A 19,491-nucleotide genomic window follows, 5' to 3' on the forward strand; every position below is an offset into this window, starting at 1 on the left:
CTATTTTCATGAGATAGGGAAATGGAAAAGATAAATAAGATAATATAGTTTGGCATTTGGCAAATTATTTTCTAGATATTTTTTTTTTCAAAATAATCTTTGGAAATTAACTTTTTTAATGTATATTGAACTAAAAATTCAGTCTGTGTTAAAAAAAAAAATTAACTTAAGTTGTGCATGATCGGAAAAATTCTATCTAACTTGAGCCGTTATTCAATCTATTCCTTAATGAGTGGGATTATATTTTATCTCAATAGTACATAAAAAGATTGAACAAACATTTTCAGGAGAATTTGAAGAAATTTCCATTGAACAAACTTCGTGGAGCACAAAGTTCTTATTATGATGTTTTTTTTTTAACTTTTCCTATGATCTTTCTTGTATGTTTAAAAATATATGAGAACGCTCCTGCACAGAAAAGACGATGATTTTTTAAGAAAAAAAAATCAGTTAGTGCATAATATAAGTTTATTTACATTCATTTTGTTGAATGTACCCAAACAAATATATGAAGAACCATAAATTTAATGAGAAACTAATAGTTCCAATGACTTAAGAAAATGATTGAAGGGATGAAGACATCAAATGGCTATCAAACAAAATTGAAAATGAACTTTTTTTTTTAATGTCTAAATAACTTTTAAAAGATACACATGATGAGGTATGCTTACATGTCTTAAAAGTAATAATGAAATTATATGAGGGGAACTGTCATTAAAAAGACCACCGGCAAGGCAAGTGAATGGAATTTTGATATATTGCATCGTTTAAAAGAGACCATAATGGAGGGGAGGACTCTGGACGGAGCCCAACATAAACTCCATCCCAAGTCTCTAAGCCGAGTAGTCTTTCGTGTACAGTTTACCAATCTCGATATTGTAATTTCTGACCATAAAAGGTTTCTTTTTTGTCAATGAGACCAAACACAAGCCCATGAAACCGAGACATAGAGTTCTTTTTTCATTTTGCTGCCAATAAAAATAAGAGAATATACAACAAAAAATCCTAAACTTTACCCATTCGAACGGAATTTAGGATTCTTAGCAGTAAACAGAGAGAGGGCGTGTGCTCAGAGGTGAAGAGAGTATGGAAAAAGGTTTGGTGAGAGAGGAGGAAGAGATGACTCACTGAAATTCGATGAAATAATCTAGTCATGTTTGTCGGTTGGGGTGATCTCTGCTTTGCAATCAATAGTAGACTACATTTTGTTGCTGCTGTTGTGCACTATCTAAAAAAAGAAAACTCTTTTTTCATAAAATAGGAAAAAAATAGTTTGACATTTGGAAAACTATTTTCAAATGTCAAACTATTTTCAAGACGTTGTTTTTTAAAATCATTTTTGAAAATTCAGTCTATGTTAGAAAAAAATTGACTTAGGTTGTGCATAATTGGAAAAATTCTATCTAATTTGAGTTGTCATTAGTCCCTTCCTTAATAATATGTGACTATATTTCATCTAGATAGTACATGAGAAGATTTTACAAAAAATTTCTGAAGAATTGGAAGAAATTTCTATTTGCGTTGACTTTTTGTATAACACAAAATTCTTATTGTGATGTTTTTTTACTTTTCCCATGATTTTTTTCTTTACAAATATATGAGAAAACTCATGCACAGGAAAGACAAGAAGATTTTAAGGGAAAAAATGAGTTGATACATAATGCAATTTTATTTACATACATTCTGTTGAATGTATCCAAACAAAGATGTGAACAACCAAGATTTTAATGAAAATTTACCAGTTTTGATTAATTAAGAAACAAATAAAAGGGATGAAGACATCAAATGTCTATCAAACAAATTTGAAGATTGTCTACTTCTTTATGCCTAAATAATTTTTAAGATTACAAAGGATGATGTATGCTTACATGTCTTGTGCATGATAAGGATAATTCTAATTAATTCAAACTGTCATTTAGCTGCTTCTTTAATCACATGAGACTATATTTCATGTAAATAATACATAAAATATTTTTATGAAATTTTTTAGGAGAATCGGGAGGTGAAATTTCCATTAAAGTTGGCTTTTTGTGGAGCACAAAGTTCTTATAACAATGTTCTTTACTTTTCCTTTGATCTTACTCATATGTTTACAAATATATAAAAAAGAATCATGTTGCAGAAAATGAGAGAAGATTTAAACGAAAAATAATTAATTCATAATATACGTTCGGTTGAATGTTTCAAAGCAAAAATATGAATTTAAGAATTTAATGAGAAACTATTAGTTTTGATAAATTAAGAAGCAAATAAAAGGAATGAAGGCATCAAATGGCTACTAACAAAATTTGAACATTGTCTATTTCTTTTTGTCTAAATAATTTTTTAAATTACAAAGGATAGGGTATCTTTACATGTCTTAAAATTGATAATAAAATTATATTCGTTAACTATCATTAGAAAAACGTTGGTAAGGCAAGTGAATGGAATTTCGAAATATTGTAACAGTTTTATAAGGTATTTTTACATGTCTTGTGCATGTTAAGAAAAATTCTAACTAATTTGAGCTGTCATTCAGCCGCTTCACGTGGGACTATATTTCATGTAAACAGTATATACAACATTTTAAAGAAATTTTTTTGGAGAATTGAGATGTGATATTTCCATTCAAGTTGGCTTTTTGTGGAGCTCTTACAATGTTATTTACTTTTCATATGATCTTACTCATATGTTTACAAATTTATGAGAAAACTTGTGCATAGAAAAGATGAGAAGATTTGAAGGGGAAAAATCAGTTAATTCATAATTTAAGTTTATTTGCATACATTCGGTTGAATGTTCAAAACAAAAATATGAAATTAAGAATTAAATGAGAAATTACTGGTTTTGACAAATTAAGAAGCAGATATGGCTATCGAAGAAGTTTGAAGATTGTCTATTTCTTTATGTTTAAATAATTTTTAAAATTACAAAGGATAAGGTATCTTCATATGTCTTAAAATTGATAATGATTCAAAAGAGAAACATTCATGAGGCAAGTGAACGGAATTTCGAAATACTGCATTGTTTAGAAGTGACCATCTTTAGGGGTGTATAAAAAAACCGAGAGACACCTAGACCACTCAAAATTGGACCGAACTGGATCGAAACCGACGGTTCACATGAGGGCCGGTATAGTTCCTAGTTCCAATTTAGTGAAATTGGTGAGTATCAGTTTGATTCCCGGTTCTAGTAATAAAATTGCCCACTTGCCCACCCACCCGGATCGAACTGGTAAATATGCACTTAATGTACAAATATGTATATTTGTCGTAATTAGACATTATTGACTAATTTTGTCTCTTGGGTGTGTAATAGGATTAATATCTTACTTTTTTTTTTCATTCTAATAATATATTTACTTGCTTTCTCAACCAAAAAAATAAAAAATAAACAAACATAGAGAAATGAGAGAACTGATTGGAGATGTCCATAATGCAAAGCTTTTTCATCATGATACGAAATTAAGAGTCAATGGCTCGTTTTAAGAGTATAATTAAGTCTCTTCTTAGTCATTCTCATGATTAAATTAAGTTGACATTGAAAAAAAAATGATCAAATGATTAAGGTTTCAACTCCTATGAAGTTTAGGACTTTTAATGTGGAGTCTAATCTCCACATGTTTCCGGTGGTAGGAAACCTTAAGAGGACAACGGCATAACCTTTGAAGAAATTTAGTTTTTAGCTAGTATTGTCTATTCGTTCCACCTTATAGTTTTCAATCCTAAAGCAAAATCAATGGCTCGCAATTCAATCATAATATAAGGCTGAACAAGATTTGGTGCTCTAAATAGAAACTAGATTCATCATGATATTAATTGATAAATGCAATTTTGTAGGGATTGTGGCCGTTTCATGAACCCACTAGGAAACTAGACTAGACTAGCGGTCTAGTTCCCAGGTTGATTCATGGAATCAACGGACAAGTCTCGAACTCAATTTTTTGAAATCAGTTCTTAGTGAGCTGTTTCGGTTCCAAGATGGGAACCGTCCACTCGGACCATACTTATCTCCAACCATCATGGAGATATTGGTCGAAGCTTGATCCAAACTCCATTCCAAGTCTGTAAGCCTAGTGGTCTTTTGTATACGTTTGACTAACATTGAGTTGGTAATTTTCAACCACCAGAATTTTTTTTGGTTAATGAACCCAAGCATAAGCCCATGAACCCAAACATAAATTCTTCTTTTGCTCATTTTTCTACCAATCAAAAGAAGGAAAAATGGCACCAAAAATACTAAACTTTACCCACTATGACACCAATAGACAAAGTTTAGGATTTTTTGCAATAGATGAAAGGCAATTTTTATCATGCTTATACAAGTTTATTGTTTTTTGTGACATAAAAATTTAGGTTTTAATGTCACGGTAGGCATAATTTATGGTATTTTACGATAGAAAAAAAGTATTGAGTAGTGATACTGCAACGAGATACTTTAAAGTTTTTTGTGTAATTGAGATATTGGTGTCATAGTAGGCATAATTTAGGGTTTTTATGACAAAAAAAAAAACATATTGAGTAGTGATGTTACAATGGCCATACTTTAAATTTTTTTGTGTACATATTCCAATGGTATTTTATGATAAAGTTGAGGATTTTTTGTAGTAAATGAAAGGTAATTTTTGTCCCGCTAATATAAGTTTGCGATTTCTTGTGACATAATAATTTATGGTATTTTACGACAAAAAAAAAAGTGTATCAAGTAGTTATGTTGCAATTCTCATACTTTAAAGTTTTTTGTGTAAATGAAATATTGGTGTCACAGTAGGCATATTGTATGGTATTTTATGACGAAAGAAAGTATTGAGTAGTGATGTTGCAATGGGCACACTCTAAAATTTTTGGTGTAAATGTGTATTTTCTATCAAGTTGAGTTCTAAAAGTTGTTGTAAAAGTATAATTAAGCTTTAAAAATTTCAAAAAAGTGGAAATAAAGTCTAATGCTTGTTAAATTAATACAATCAAATCCTTCTATTAACTGATAAAAAAAAATCTTCCGTTATGATAAAAAAAATATTGAATTGACATTTTTTATTAATTTGAATTGTCACTAATTAGCTTCTTTAATCATGTGGGACGTCATTTCGTGTAAATAGTACATAATTTTTTTTAATGAAATTCTTCAAAATATTTCCCTTCAATTGACATTTTTTATTAATTTGAATTGTCACTAATTTTTCTTTTAATATTTCTTTAATCATGTGGGATGTCATTTATAAAGACATCAAATGGCTAAATAGTACATAATTTTTTTTTTATCAATGAAATTCTTCCGTTATCCCATACTACTCTCCCCTCTCTGCCCGAATCGAAAGGTGAAATTTCCCTTCAAGTTGGCTATTTTGTGGAGCATAGAAAAGATGAGGAGATTTTAAAGAAAAGTGAGTAACATACATTTTTCGTTTTAATATTTCAAAGCAAAGTTATGAACACAAGAATTTAATAAGAAACTCAGAGTTTCGATAACTTACGAAACATATATATATATATAAAGACATCAAATGGCTTTGATGGCTATCAATCGGGTTTTGAGTTAAACTGTTTCCCTATGTCTTCGAATGATGTATCCTTACACGCCTTAAATTGATAAGATATTATATTAGGTTGATTGACACTAGACAAACATTGGCAAGACAAGCGAATGGAATTTTGAAAAATGGCATCGTTTATAAGCGATCATTGTGGAGTGGACACTAGACGGAACTCGATTCAACTCCATTCCAAGTTCTTAAGCCAAATGGTGTCTTCTATACAACCGACCAACTTTGAGACTGTAATTTTCGACCACCAAAACATTTTTTTATCAATGAGCCCAGCACGGGCTCATGAACCCACAAATAGAGTTTTTTTTCCCATTTTTTTTACCAATAAGGAAAAGGGGAAACTTCCACTAAAAATCCTAAATCTTGCTCACTATAACATCAATAGGGGATAATTACCAAAAAAGTTCTAAACCTATTGCAATTATGCTAATTCAATTTTAAACTTTTTTTTTTAGCCAATCTAGTCTTAAACCTTTTACAATTATGCCAATTTAGTCCATCCGACCAAAATTAGCCCGTCGACACGTGAACGCCAATCATATGGCGAAGCCGACGTGGCATTTTTAATTTTTTTTTTTTTTTTCCCATCTTCTCCTACCCTTGGCCGGCCGGAGGCAAGGGCCGGCGAGGCTCGCCCCCGCTGGCTGGAGGCGAGGGTTGGTAAGGTCAACCTTGCCGGCCACTAGTGAGGATGAGGCCCCGCCAGATTCGGCGAGCTCGGCCCTCGCCAGATCCAACAGGGCCTCACCAAATGTAGCGGGTTCTCCCCTAGCCAAGGCAAGGGTCGACCTTGCCAGTGGTCGGGGAGGTTGCCATCACCAGATCTGGGGAGGAGCCTCGCCGGCCACCGGCGAGGTCGACCCTCGCCTTGGTTGGGCAAGGCTGAGCCTCACTAGATCTAGCGGGGCCTCACCCGCCAAGGCGAGGGTCGACCTTGCTGGTGGCCGACAAGGCTTCTCGCCGGTGGCCGGCAGGCTCTCGCCCAGGGACGGCGAGGCTCGACCTCGCCATGGTTGAGCGAGGCACGCCTTTGCTAGTGGCTGGCGGGGGCAAGCCTCACCGACCCTCATCTCTGGCTAGTGTCGACTGGCCAAAGGAAGGAGAAGGTGGGGAAAAAAGAAAAAAGAAAAAAAATTCAAAAATATTAAAAAATTCGTAAAAAAATTAAAAAATTGTCACATCAGCGTTCACCGGCCGGCGTTCATGTCAACATCGACCGGCCAATTTTGGCTTAATGGATTGACACACAATTGTAAAATGTTTAGGATTAAATTGGCCAAAAAAAAAAGTTTATGATTGAATTGACATAATTGTAATAGGTTTAGGACTTTTTTAGTAATTCTCCCCATCGATAGGCATAGTTTATGATTTTTTTTGCGGTAGATTGAGAGTAATGTTTGTCACACCGGTATAAATTTAGGAGTTTTGGCAACACAAAATTTATAGTATCAATATCACAATAAGTATGGTTTTTGATTTTTTATGACATTTTTTTTTTGAGTATTGATATTGCAATTGGCAGCATGCTTTAAGGTTTTTGTGGTATTAACACGAAAGAAAATTTAATACTTAAATCAGCCATCTTTAATTGTACAATTACACCTGCATTTCATAATTGGGTAGATAATCGTCGTATTCATCCCATTGTATATATTGATGCATTTCGACTCTAGTGGCTTAAAAACGTTTTCCTTATCGAACCTTTTATAAACGGTGAATATTCACAATAGGTGGAAAGACCATTTAGGAATTAATTTGATTGGTCTCAGGACCATCTGGAGGTGATCCCTTTAGACCAACTATCTACTAAACTCACCATTTACATCTCTTTGACTATCACCATCTAGATAAAGCGCCATCTAAAGGAGAAATTGAGAATCGCTTTCATCTATTCTTATCAACAAGTAAGCAACAAACCGATGCACAATCAGGAAAATACTAAACTTACTAAGACCAAATCTACAAAATCAGTAAATTAGATGATGTATTGGGCTGTGTCATTGATTTCTGAATATAGTTCACTGGTTTAAAGGGCCATTTACAATCTAATACATCACTTAATAAATCAATTTTTGTCAAACTAATTTACTAAGTCTAGCATTGCTTACTTGACTAGCACACGTTGTCACTCATATGGAGAGGGAGACACAAGGTGAGATAGTTATTTCTCATCGCCCTATCCTATTATTGATTTTTCTTTGGGACAAAAATGTTGTAGTGACGTATGATATCTTTCTCATCCGATGATAATCACTTATTGGGGCCCATAGTCACGCAGATGCTACATCTGCATAACCAAACTTTGCTCTGGGATGTTGATTCATCGATTCCTCCTCTAAAGACTTGTCCCCAAGTTATTTTATCGACCTGCCAATATACGACAATGCAAAATACGATCCTTATAAATTTAAACCTCAAAGTATGGATGAATCGCCATGTGTAGTCCCGAGTACTACAATAGTACCGAGTCTTCTACTTTTGACAGCAGCTTTTAACGAGTGGATGGTGACAAAACCATTAATGATAGATACAAAGAAGCAGAGCATGCATGCAAGGGTAAAACTAAGACAGAAATAGAGGAGTGAGTGAGTGATTGGTTAGTGGTTAAGCAGTGGGACAGAAAAGACTCTGCACTACTTATTCATTACTCATTAGACAATTGAGATGTTTCTCATTCTAGAGTTCACAGAATACATCACAGAAACCAAAAAACCAACAGAAAAGTCACATTACACATGGAAACCCTACCCTATCTAGAGACAGAGAGAGGAAGGGAGGTACAGCTAATATTTTGAGATTTTTTTTTTCTTTTTTTTTTATAGATCGGCGTGATCCATCACGCCATTGAACACAGTTGTTAAATCTAATCAGATGCATCAAATTCAACAGTTAAGATGGTGGATGCCGATTGTTTCTTTTTTTTTTTAATGAAAACTATGGTTGGGAATTAGATGCTCAGCTCTAGATTGTTCCGCTCTTCTTTGAGATTGGTCGCCCTGGTTGGGAAGAGGTCTAGAGTTTTGAGGGCCGGTCTCGAGAGACTGACGGGGAGGGTTGAAACCACTTCTGCCCCTATCGTCATTGGTTTGAGGTCGCTGTACATTTTCTTTGACAGTTTCTCCATCTCGACCGTCGTCTTCTCCGACATTTCTGCCGTCCATTTGTCAATATTCATCACCTGCGCTGTTGCATCCCCAAAGCCTCCCTAATGACAAGAGAATTGTTTATCGTTTTGACCAGTGGACCCCAAAAGCCAACAAAACTACAAGATAACCCTTTGTGGGGAAAAGAGGCACACCAATGCCCAGCCGCAAACTGAACAACAAAATCACATCACAATCTAGTGCTTATACACCTCAAACATGTTTCAGCATGAGCTTTCGATGCAGAAAATTGAAACCCTAGCTAGCTAGGAGTATCAGTTAGTAGGTAGAAAGCAGTTCTCTCTCTCTACTTTTTCTATGCTATTAGACACCCTTCTTTCATCTATGCCTAAAGTGCAACAAATAATTAGTTAGCAAGAAACATTAGAAGCTTAAAATCTGCATAGTAAGTTTTTGAACAATCGAACTGTTGAAACCAAGAGGGTATTTACCTGGGTAATCAAGGTAGAAGTAGGGTTATAATAAGCAAATTGCAGGTCAGTAGAAGCAGCTGGAGGAGGAGGAGGGGACTGAGGATGAAGGAAGCTCAGGAAGTGATAATTGTGGTGGTTATTCATAATCATGTGTTGGTGATCATAGTGAGGATGATGGTGATGATTATAAAGAAGACTGTTGTTAAGTTGGCATTGGTGGTTGTTGTGGAGTTGCTTGGAGAGCTTTCTCCTGAGCTTCTGTCTGTCCCTGGCCTTGTGGTTCTGGAACCAGTAGAACACATTCTTGCCCTCTATCTTGCCATACAAGGAGAGGTGGGCTGTGATCTGCTGTATATGAGCTGCATTTGGCGTCCTCACCCCGCTCCGGTACATCTCCTCCAAGATCATCAGTTGCTCTGGTGTTGGGCACCACCTCGTTGAAGCTGAAGGAGACATGTTATTGTCTGCAAAGTTCTAGGTTTTTTCGAGTTTTGGGTATTGAGAGGAATTATGGTGGTAATTCAGGCGGGGGACAAGTAGGATTGAAGAGAGAGAGGGCCTCTAAAGAGAGGTTAAAAAGAGGGCGTTATAAGTTTGTCTTCTCAGAGCGGCCTTCACTGTGGAGATTCAATTTCCATGCAGAGAGAGAGAGAGAGAGAGAGAGGTGTAATTGAATGATGATAGTATCATCATAACCCTATTATTAACTTTCTCAGCAGAATGAAGCAGACAAAGAGTAAGTTGGGGGATCAGAGGCTTGTATCAAATTAAATGAAAAGGAAAGCAAAAAGTAGAGTTTGCTATTTTGCTTTGAACAAAGTGTCCCTCTCTCTCTTCTCCCAATTCTCATTGTCTCCCTGTTTTTTCCTTTTTCCTCACCCTTCACCCTTTCTTTTGAGGGACTATCAGCTCATATATGATCAATTCTCGCATGTAGTTTAATCATGTGAACTCGACGCATTTGAGCATATCGATCTTATGAATCTCGCATGGGCCTGCTAAACCAAGTAGCTCACACACACAAAGCTTACATGTGCTGAGGGCACACAACTATTCTTCTTTCTCGCTGATGCATGAGACGAAGATGAAACATGCGGTAGAGGACATCTGCAAATCCCAAATTTGAGACCACTTAAGCTAGCACTTGACGCTAGATTCATATCAGCATCTTGTATATGTGTTTGATCTTCATGCATAGAACAAGCCTATTCAAGATTAAACTAGATATTACCTAACGTTAGGAATATATCACTATCAAAACTTTAATCAAGATAATGCTACTTTTTTTTATAAAAACGTTAATGAGCATATGTTTTGAGTATTGATGTCTTGATTTGAGGGGACTCCCATTAGTGTATTAAGGAGCCTCACAGCATTATCTCATTGAATTAACTTAAATGCAAACTCAAAACCTGCCCGGGGAATAAGAAAAGGCTGTGTATACACATTCATGGTAAAAGATTTTTTATATGATATGAAGTTACAATGAAAGATGACCATCTCTAATTCTCTGTGTCTAATATTTATGATTGATATGTGGTTTGATCTCATTTCCTGTTTTCATTACGGCTTCCAAACTGTTTAACCGGTCCATTTTTCCATTTACTCTCTCTCTCTCTCTCTCTCTCTATGAGACATGCGTGGGTCCAAGCTTTGACTACTGTATTATGTAGTCCTGACGTTAACAATTCAAGGTCTGTCTGACTCTTACCGGATTCACCGCTGCAGGAGGTCCCGCTCATGCACGTTGATGGGGGGCCGCTAAAATTCTCTCTCTCTCTCTCTCTCTCTCCACTGCATGTTGAACTTCTTGAAGGATGATTAGTTGTTGCAATTTCAATATCACTTCAAGCATATACAAAGTAGTTGTCAATCTCTACAGCCACATCATAAACTCAGCAGCATATAAAACCAAATTAAGCTGAACATAAGTTTCTCCTTTGGTTTCATACATAAAAATACACGAGAGCTGGGTAGAGGATGTTATGCAGCACATCAAGAACCCTTAAATTATCATAGCACGTCTGCTTTTCCTCATGAAACACGTGGTCAACTTTAAGCAAGCGACCGAGTGGCAAAATAATAGAAACTTTGCGCTTCAAGATGTTCTGAAATATCTATTTGGTTTCCACAGCTCAGTACAAGTGCATCCATCTTAAGTGGCGTGGCAACTTTCAACTCGCACAATCCCCCGCAAGTGCTTTGGTATGGCCCTGAACCGGATGATTGCTTCTACTAGATCGAGGAGGGTGAATTAATTCTGGTCTAACATGTAGAGATTATGTTAGGACTTGAGATTGACAAAGAAAAGGAAGTGCATGTTGGACGTCAATTGCCTATCATATATGTTGGCTTTTCAAAGGCCAAGTGTCTGCTCATCCAACAACTAGAATTCTACCTTATTTATAGTGATCTACTTAACGTGTTCTTCGAACACATAACACATAGCCAAAATCTTCTCATGTCACTTTGAATTTGTACTTCACAATTCTGTCATTTCTAGACCATTAAAAAGAAAGATAGTGACACCCGATAATATATATCGTTAAGTATAGAAATAAATAGAAAACCTGATTCTAAAGTTAAGGAAATAATAAGAAAAGAGTCATGTACAAAATAAAGATAAGGGTACGATATTCTATATTTATTTTATCCCAAGTTCCAATAGGTCTCAATATGTATGACTTACTCACAAATTTTCAAATTAATCACATTCTTACCTAAATAGATGAGCCAAGGACTGAGATAACTGGAGACACCATAGGACAATACGTGATGGAAGATACGAAATCTAGTAGGGATAAGAACACACGAGAAGACTTTTAATTGCCATTTTCTGTATATAGTGTACAACTTCTGACTGTTTGCTTAACCTGTCTAGTCCCTCTTCATATTAATTGCCATTTTGGAAGGAGAGCGGCACGGGAAAAATAAAGAGAAAAATGAACAGAAACAAAACCCCAAAAATGATTGGATTGTCTTATCAGGACTAGATCTTTCTTTGTTCTTTCCTAATTTGAAATTATTATAATCTTCTCCAAGTCACCTGTTTTCCCATCAACGTGATGGATAAGGAGTGGTCTAATCTAAATCCTATCTCGCTGCCCTTGTAGCATCAAATCATCATTTGGCTCTCTCTCTCTCTCTCTCTTCCCTCAGTGTACGTTTATGTAGCTCGGTCATACTTGTACGTCGTACCTACCCCCCCAAGGGTGACGTCATTTCGCGAGCATATAAAAGGCTTCGCGTGTTCTAGCCTCCTAATATACGCCCCCAAAAATATGTGGAATGAATATGCACTGTTTTCAAGGTTTTTCGAAGAAACAAAAGTAGAAGTCCAAGAGCAGGTCAAAGAACATGCTTTGCAGAGAGCGATGGGAGCAAGCGAGATACGTTCACAGGTGGGTAATGCGAGAGTGATTTGACTTGAGAGAGTAAGCAAGTCCAAGCGCCCAACAGTCGTGCCTAGACTGAGGTTTATGCTACCCTAAACTCTAGGGAGGAAGATGGTTCCACTCGCGACAAAATTTTGATTCCCAACGTAATGACAACGAGAAGTGAGCTGCAAATATTTTGGGTTTCGTTTTGTGCTTTCAGGAGATCCCTGGGAACAATTAACAACAAATCTCACGGTTCAGGAAACCAGAAGAAGAAAACGGAAGAATAGAGCATTCCCTTTCAACAGATATAAAATTCTGTATCTGTACCTACAGAATTGGAGGGATTATGAAAGATAAATACACAGATTAAAAATTGCTTGTATTCCCGTGTCACTGAGTATAACTGATCGATGAATAGGAAAATTATACATGGTCATCCTTTGTTTTTATATATATATATGTCAATAAGCATCCGGGACAAGTCTTGGCAATCCACAGAATCAGGATGGCAGATCTATAAACCCAGAAAGTAGACTTCCTGAATATTTCATTGGACAAAAGGCAGGTAAAAGCAACTCAAGTGCACATGCTCTTTAGGTTCATCGCTCGACCCGACTTTCCTTGATCAAGAGTAATACAGCCACAATGACAGGAGTCGATATGATGCCTAGAGCTTCAACGATGTTGGGTCTCGTGATCTCGGGGAAAAGGATGCTGCCGTACTTTATTATAGCAGCACCAGCAATAGAACCAGCTCCTAATTTCCAAAGGTAGTTCACATCCTCCTGCTAACACCGCAAAAAGAAAATTATATTTAGAATCAAATGCAGCTTAACAGATGAATATCAAATGCTTATATGAATTCTAAAAATTGTCTGTTGTTCGCTACCTTATCTTTCCTAGAACTAACGATATCCCCACAGACTCGCAGTTCACCCACCACACTTAATGGAAGACTAATTCAAACTTTATTTTCATTTGACTATATCTGAAATGTAGAAGCTGAGCCACCTTACCGACAAAAAAAATTGATTCTCTGGTTTTCTATATTATGCTCGACCTTAAATGTAACAGCATAAAGAACCTCACTACTTTCCAAGTCCTTCCCTTCAAAGAAAGCCCAAGCACCTTATGCTGTCAAGCGATGTCGAGCTCTGGGAAAACAGTACACCCAGGCCGGCAAGAAACTATGCAGAGCCTCGGACAAACCTCTAACTGACTATTCTCAGTCACTCTTTAGCTAACAATAGTTAATGTAAATGTACAGCAGGAACTCTCATCTCTAATCTTCCCGTTGTCCCATGAGAATGCTTCCTTCGCCATTACCGCCCCCTTTCTCCTCCACTTAATCAGTTTATGGCACTACCTCTTTGGATAGTAGCATCGCATACATATCTTCGGTTATTAAAATAAAAACTAACAGTAACCCAACTTGCCTAGATAATTTTTTTCAATTGTGATAATGGGTTCTGTCTGATCCGTACCTAAGCGCAAGAGTTATCAAGTCGTGGAGTCAGGGGGGAAAGGGCGAAATTTGGAATGATCAAATGGCCATGAGCATTCTTTTAGGGCTGTAGACTGCACGCATAGAAATTCGAACCCGGGTTTCTCAAAAACAATGCCATAACAGGGAGGATCTCGCCAAGATGGCCTCTTTCTCACAGTGAAAGTAGTGATGGAGGTTTAAAATTCCTACCTGTTTCGGACACTGAACCGAAAAAACCGTAGCTACTTTTCAATCAAGAACATGACATATAGCGGTCAGTTTTTTTCCTGCTCTCTCTCTCTCTCTCTGTTTCAGCTAACAAAACTAACTCCCACCTCACAAAACTGCAATTACAAATTTAGAAATTACAACCTTAAATTCAAGTCGCCAGAATTCCCAATTGACCTCAAATTTCTTATACTGAGATAATTTCGACCTTCAGCACCCCCCCGCCCCAAAAGGAAAAGAAAAAACAAACCACTTCAGACAACATAAATTCTAGAGTTTTCAGAAACTATGCGCAATTGCAAAGTCCGGTGGCAAATATGGTTCAGAGGGAGGGAGAGAGAGAGTAACCTGGGAGATGTACGAGTCCCCAAAGCTTGAACCTTTATCGTCACTCTTGGGACCATTAGCAGCGAAAACACGACATGACCTCCTTATCCTCGTCGTCGTCGGAATGATGGGGTTTTGTCCGAAACCCTTGACCGTACTTGAGGGTCGTTGGCTGTGGATGACGACGGAATTACGCCGGGGGCATCCGCAGAAATTGGTGTAGACCGCAGCTTCCATAGCCATTGCCTTCTCTCTGCAACGACAGCACTCCGATAACGTTTTAGAGCCCAGTGAGCAGGATGACGAAGGCCCAGTAAGGTGATTTGTACGGTCGGACCGGAAGAACCGGTTTTTCGTTCCAACTCCGTGTTGATCCTTGATATTTTTTCGTTGTAGTTCCTTTTCAACAGCTCAATTTGTATATGAACTTCTGTACACAATGAACCTTTTAATAAAGTTTACAGAAATATTAAAACTAAATAAACCTTCTTCCATAGTTTCGCATGTTTATTCCTATTCCTCCACTTTTAGTTTTGAAGATGTATCAAACACCATATTTGTCCAAAAATGTTAGAATAATTAATTCTATAATCATGGAAATAGATTTTGCAAAAACACCCATGGAATCAATTAAAATTGCATCGATCATGTGAATTCGTGCAATTGAGTTGTTATGTCAAAGTCAAGCTCATGAATATTTTAACCAGATTTTCAAATCTAATATGCATATTCACATCGGTTATTTACATCAATTGTCTTATTAATAATATTTCAACATGATAAAAATGTTTCTCACACAAAAATAAGAGGAAAACCTCATCAACTTGTATTGAGTTTTGAGTAATATAGTATTTGAGCTCGACTTCTCCTCGATAAATCCATATAATGTTAAAATTATGTTCTCGTGAATGAATCGTCACTTCTAATGCAAAATGGAAATACCAGTGAATCAAAGCATGGAAACTGGAGAAGAGTCTATCGGGCGAGATCCAATTTTCAAATATCTATGACTAATCATCTAATGTATCAAGGCTCTGCCTCTTTCGACTATAGCTCGAGATGAATGGGTAGAAACGAATCGTATAAATCCACGGGGCGACACAAAGAATCTTCGTTGCCCGAGACGACACTAATGGTGATGGAACGGATCGAAGTTATGAGCATTCACGTGCTCCGACACGCACGTGAATCCATGTTTCGCAGTTTCCTGATTTGCTTATGAACCGCCCATCAGTGTGCCGAGAATGAATGCATCCGGACAGTGTCGTCTGCAGTCAGACATGCGTCTTCTCTCCGGGACAGTCTCGGTTGATGAGCACAGTTCACTGTCCCAGAGACAAAAGTGGTTCCCAACATTACTTGGACTGCCTGGAAAGATGAGGTGATCTCTACCTCGATGGCCCCCCAAAACCAGAAGAGGTGATCTCTCTTATTCATGGAAGCAAACCGCTTATGTTTTGAGTATTTTGGTAGTTCATGTTTCCCATATAAATGATCTTATCTGGCTAATAAACTTAGTAGAGTATTTCATGATTTTGGGATTCATTACTTTTTGAAGTGAGCTTTCTAATTCTCAAGAAAATTTTCATAATTTGGCTCTGGATCCGCGAATTTTTCCTTTTAGGATCCAAAATGACATCACGGGCTTACATTAACCAAGGACTTTTGGACATCAACGAATGAGATAGGGGCTACACTCCTTAAGTTATTGTCGAATCTTCATTAATAGAAATAGGACAAGAATAGGACAAGAACCAAATAGGATGATATAATAATGCATGGTAATCATTAAAAGACCAACCGTAAAACTATACTTCGCATGAGATTTGGTATAAGCACAATTTTTTTGCCAGTGAACAAACTTTGGTAGGGTTAGTTATTTAACTAAAGCTTGTTACGTTGAACATTACAATTTTATTTTAGCTCTAACAAGCTGATAAAAGAAACATAGAAGCTGCACATAATTTACAAACAAGAATGTCCAACGGTATACAACTCCTTTCTTTCAAACGACAACTCTCTTCGTTGCCAAGCCCTTCCTTTTGCTCTTAATTCCAAAAGGAGTGACCTCCTTCTGGCAGGAATCGGAGCCGTGCAAACTCGTCGCGGCAAATATCGACGGAAGTAAAAATACTCGGAGCTCAGATGGGGTCCCTCGAGGACTTGGACCTTGGCGAAACCCGGTCGCCAGTCGTCGCTGCCGGCGAGCTTCAAGTAGAGGTAACAGACCGGCGACTCGACGCATTCGCCGACGACGCGGACCTCGTCCACCGTGCAGGCTCGGAACGCCTTCTGGGGCACGTCGTCGAGGGGACCGTCGGGCTGTAGGGGATCGAGGGTGCGGAAAGGCTTGGCATTGAGGCGACGGACGACGATGTCAGTGGAGTTGGTGTCGCCGAACCGGACCGCCACGTGGTTGGAGGTCTCGGCCCCGTCGGCGCACGTCGTTTCTATGGTTATGGCGTAGGTGCAGTTGTTCTGCTGCAATCAAGAAGACGTGACGTAAAACCGAACTCCTCGGATTTAGATTTACCCATGCTGCAGTGGGCTTTTGCATTTGACGTCACACACGCAGTGAACTAATTTTACCTTGTTTTGGGAGGCGCGGGTTTCGTTTCCCGCAGCTGCTAAAGCGAACAGGAGGACGCAGCCGGTGAAGAACCATGATTTGCAGAACCTTCTTAATCCTTCCATGGCCATGTTCGCGAGTCCAAAACATGAGCACCGCCTGCTCGACTTATGTACAGCCTGAAAAGAGAACACCCAGATTCTTTCCTTCTCGAACGTACAAAGGCGAAATGTTCTGTTTGGGCACTTTAATCTTTAGAACTGCCTAATTCCTTCACCATCACTTATGCTTCATTAGATCTCTTCTGGTTTAATTCTCCCTTGATCAGAGACTAAAGTATCTTTCGCTATATTTTATTCACATTCATCGGATCGTGTTAAAGTTTAAAGCCCTTCTTTTAATTGAAAAATCACTTTACTCATGAAAATGAATATTAACATCACCTTGGAAAACCTGTCGATTCTGGTTTCCCAGAAACTCAATATGTTCTTAGTCACGTAACTAGCTAAACTTCGTGAACAAGTCAGTTGGCAAACTCCATTTCTGGTCAGATTGAATTCGAAAGCTTTAAACCGCGATCGACATGTATAGCAACGTCACTTTTCTTATTAAACAAACTCTTGATTGAATCAAAGTTGTGGCAAAACTCCTATGTTCATAATTCGCACTCATGACAAGAACTAGCTCAACTTTTTTTTATTGCCAAAGCAAACAATTGAAATATGCAGTAAATATTTTGAGGATAAATTGTCCAATCAATCTTGAATTTATTGCATAGATATCAATTCAATCATATAAACCTTTTAATTTTGTCAATTTAGTCATAAATATTTATTCGAAATTCCAATATATTCCCTTCGGACAATTTTCCCTTGAAATTACTAACGTGGCGGTGTGCCAGATAAGATGATTAGCAATAACTAGACTGACATGTCAACGATTTCGGGAAAAAATAAACTAAAAGGAGTCTATTGGAATTTATCATAAAGATTTAAAACTAAATTGACAAAATTAAAATATTTAAAATTGAATTGACACTCATACAATAAACTTATGGCCAATTAGATAATTTTTCCCATAATTTGACAATCCTCATGCTAATTGACTACTCATTTGTAAATTGACCCCTAACTCACTATTTTTTTTTTTTTTTATCTGTGAGTTGATTATAATCACAACCAATCCTCTTGCGAGAGTATACTAGAGCTGTTCAACATGACATCTCTATGCAAACTAAAATCTGCGAAATTACTAGGACGCAAATTTGTGTTATAACGAAGAAGTTAAGGATCTTTGCATCAATTGGGACATCAAACCATGCGAGACAGTATTTTAATATTGGGAACATGCAAGGATACTGTAGAAGAGCCTGAATTTGGGGAAGGGGAGATCCTCCAACCCCATGAAAAAGAGAGATTGTACCAGAAGGGGGGTAGGTGATAGGGTTTAGATCAGTAACGGGGAGACCAGTTGGTCCAATTAGATTGTCACTTTCACATATATCGTGGCGATCCATGAAAGCAAAGTGAGACCTCCTTCTTCTACATGCCAGACAATACATTTCAGCAGATTTTTCAATGCAATGCGTGAACATGTGAGATGGCACATGATACCCTTGGCATGGAAGCTACAGCAGTTAGCTCCTTTGCTTGAGCCAAAATCGTGTCCTCTTAGGTTGTCCCACTATTCATCCATGACCTGTTACCCTATGAAAACGAAAATAGACTGTCCACAAAACCCCCCATCTAACTATTAAAACGACAGCTTTGATGGCTGCACCCTGTTGTTTCTTTATGACCACGTTAAGCCGGCCTTGAACAGCAAAAAATGTTAGTATACGTCCCAATCCGAGGACCTGCCATGCATGCTTCAATGTTGATCTACTGAGTTTACATTCAGTAAACAGCCTGGATTATCCACAGCCTAAAACCATAATGATGGTGGTAAAAAAAAAAATCTAACCGTAGTTATGTCGACGTAAGGTCAATTTTCACCTCTCATGCACAGGTTATATTCATTCTTGATGTTTGATTTGTGCGGTTATGTCAAATTCTTTCTTGATGTTGATCTTCACCATCATCCCCCCTTAAGATTTTTATCTCAGTGATTCTCTTGTGGTTCAATATAGCAAGTTGCTTTGCTCTCAAGAAATAGCTAATTAGTAAACATTGTATAATACTATATATGTAACGAAGAAAACGTTCTCAAGATCGACTTTCAGATTTCCACCAAGAAATAAACTTTTGGCTACTAACTTCTGACTGATCAACTAAAGATATTCTCACGAGGGTGAGAGTTTACTACTGCAAAATATGGACTTTGGAAGGAGATGTAACAACAATCAGAACCTTCCACAGATAGCAAAGCAGCAACCTCAAATTTACTAGTTAGATTCAATAT

General features: G+C 37.3%; 3 protein-coding genes across 6 annotated transcripts; all 3 read right to left on the reverse strand.

The window, feature by feature from the left end:
- Window positions 1-9,059: 9,059 nt before the first annotated feature.
- On the reverse strand, window positions 9,060-9,557 carry LOC104435350 (WUSCHEL-related homeobox 3). Its single transcript, XM_010048116.1, has one exon. The coding sequence runs from the start codon at window positions 9,555-9,557 to the stop codon at window positions 9,060-9,062; it is 498 nt and encodes a 165-aa protein (XP_010046418.1).
- Window positions 9,558-12,765: 3,208 nt separating this feature from the next.
- Window positions 12,766-14,890, reverse strand: LOC104432807. Of its 3 annotated transcripts, none has more exons than XM_010045342.3 (2): window positions 14,544-14,873; window positions 12,766-13,266 (listed from the first exon to the last, which is right to left on the reverse strand). In XM_010045342.3, the coding sequence occupies exons 1-2, from the start codon at window positions 14,763-14,765 to the stop codon at window positions 13,081-13,083; spliced, it is 408 nt and encodes a 135-aa protein (XP_010043644.2). In that variant the 5' UTR covers window positions 14,766-14,873; the 3' UTR covers window positions 12,766-13,080. The 3 variants fall into 3 exon arrangements, with proteins under 3 accessions (XP_010043644.2, XP_010043645.1, XP_010043642.2); XM_010045343.3 differs by having other exon boundaries at window positions 12,842-13,263; window positions 14,544-14,890; XM_010045340.3 differs by having other exon boundaries at window positions 12,842-13,269; window positions 14,544-14,890.
- A 1,435-nt stretch (window positions 14,891-16,325) lies between these two features.
- Window positions 16,326-17,380, reverse strand: LOC104432808 (embryo-specific protein ATS3A). 2 transcript variants are annotated; one of them, XM_010045345.3, is made up of 2 exons: window positions 17,112-17,380; window positions 16,326-17,000 (listed from the first exon to the last, which is right to left on the reverse strand). In XM_010045345.3, the coding sequence occupies exons 1-2, from the start codon at window positions 17,220-17,222 to the stop codon at window positions 16,488-16,490; spliced, it is 624 nt and encodes a 207-aa protein (XP_010043647.2). In that variant the 5' UTR covers window positions 17,223-17,380; the 3' UTR covers window positions 16,326-16,487. The 2 variants fall into 2 exon arrangements, with proteins under 2 accessions (XP_010043647.2, XP_010043646.2); XM_010045344.3 differs by having other exon boundaries at window positions 16,326-17,003; window positions 17,112-17,377.
- Window positions 17,381-19,491: the final 2,111 nt, after the last annotated feature.

The sequence above is a fragment of the Eucalyptus grandis genome, chromosome 2, assembly GCF_016545825.1.
Source record: "Eucalyptus grandis isolate ANBG69807.140 chromosome 2, ASM1654582v1, whole genome shotgun sequence".
Classification (NCBI taxonomy): Eukaryota; Viridiplantae; Streptophyta; class Magnoliopsida; order Myrtales; family Myrtaceae; genus Eucalyptus; species Eucalyptus grandis.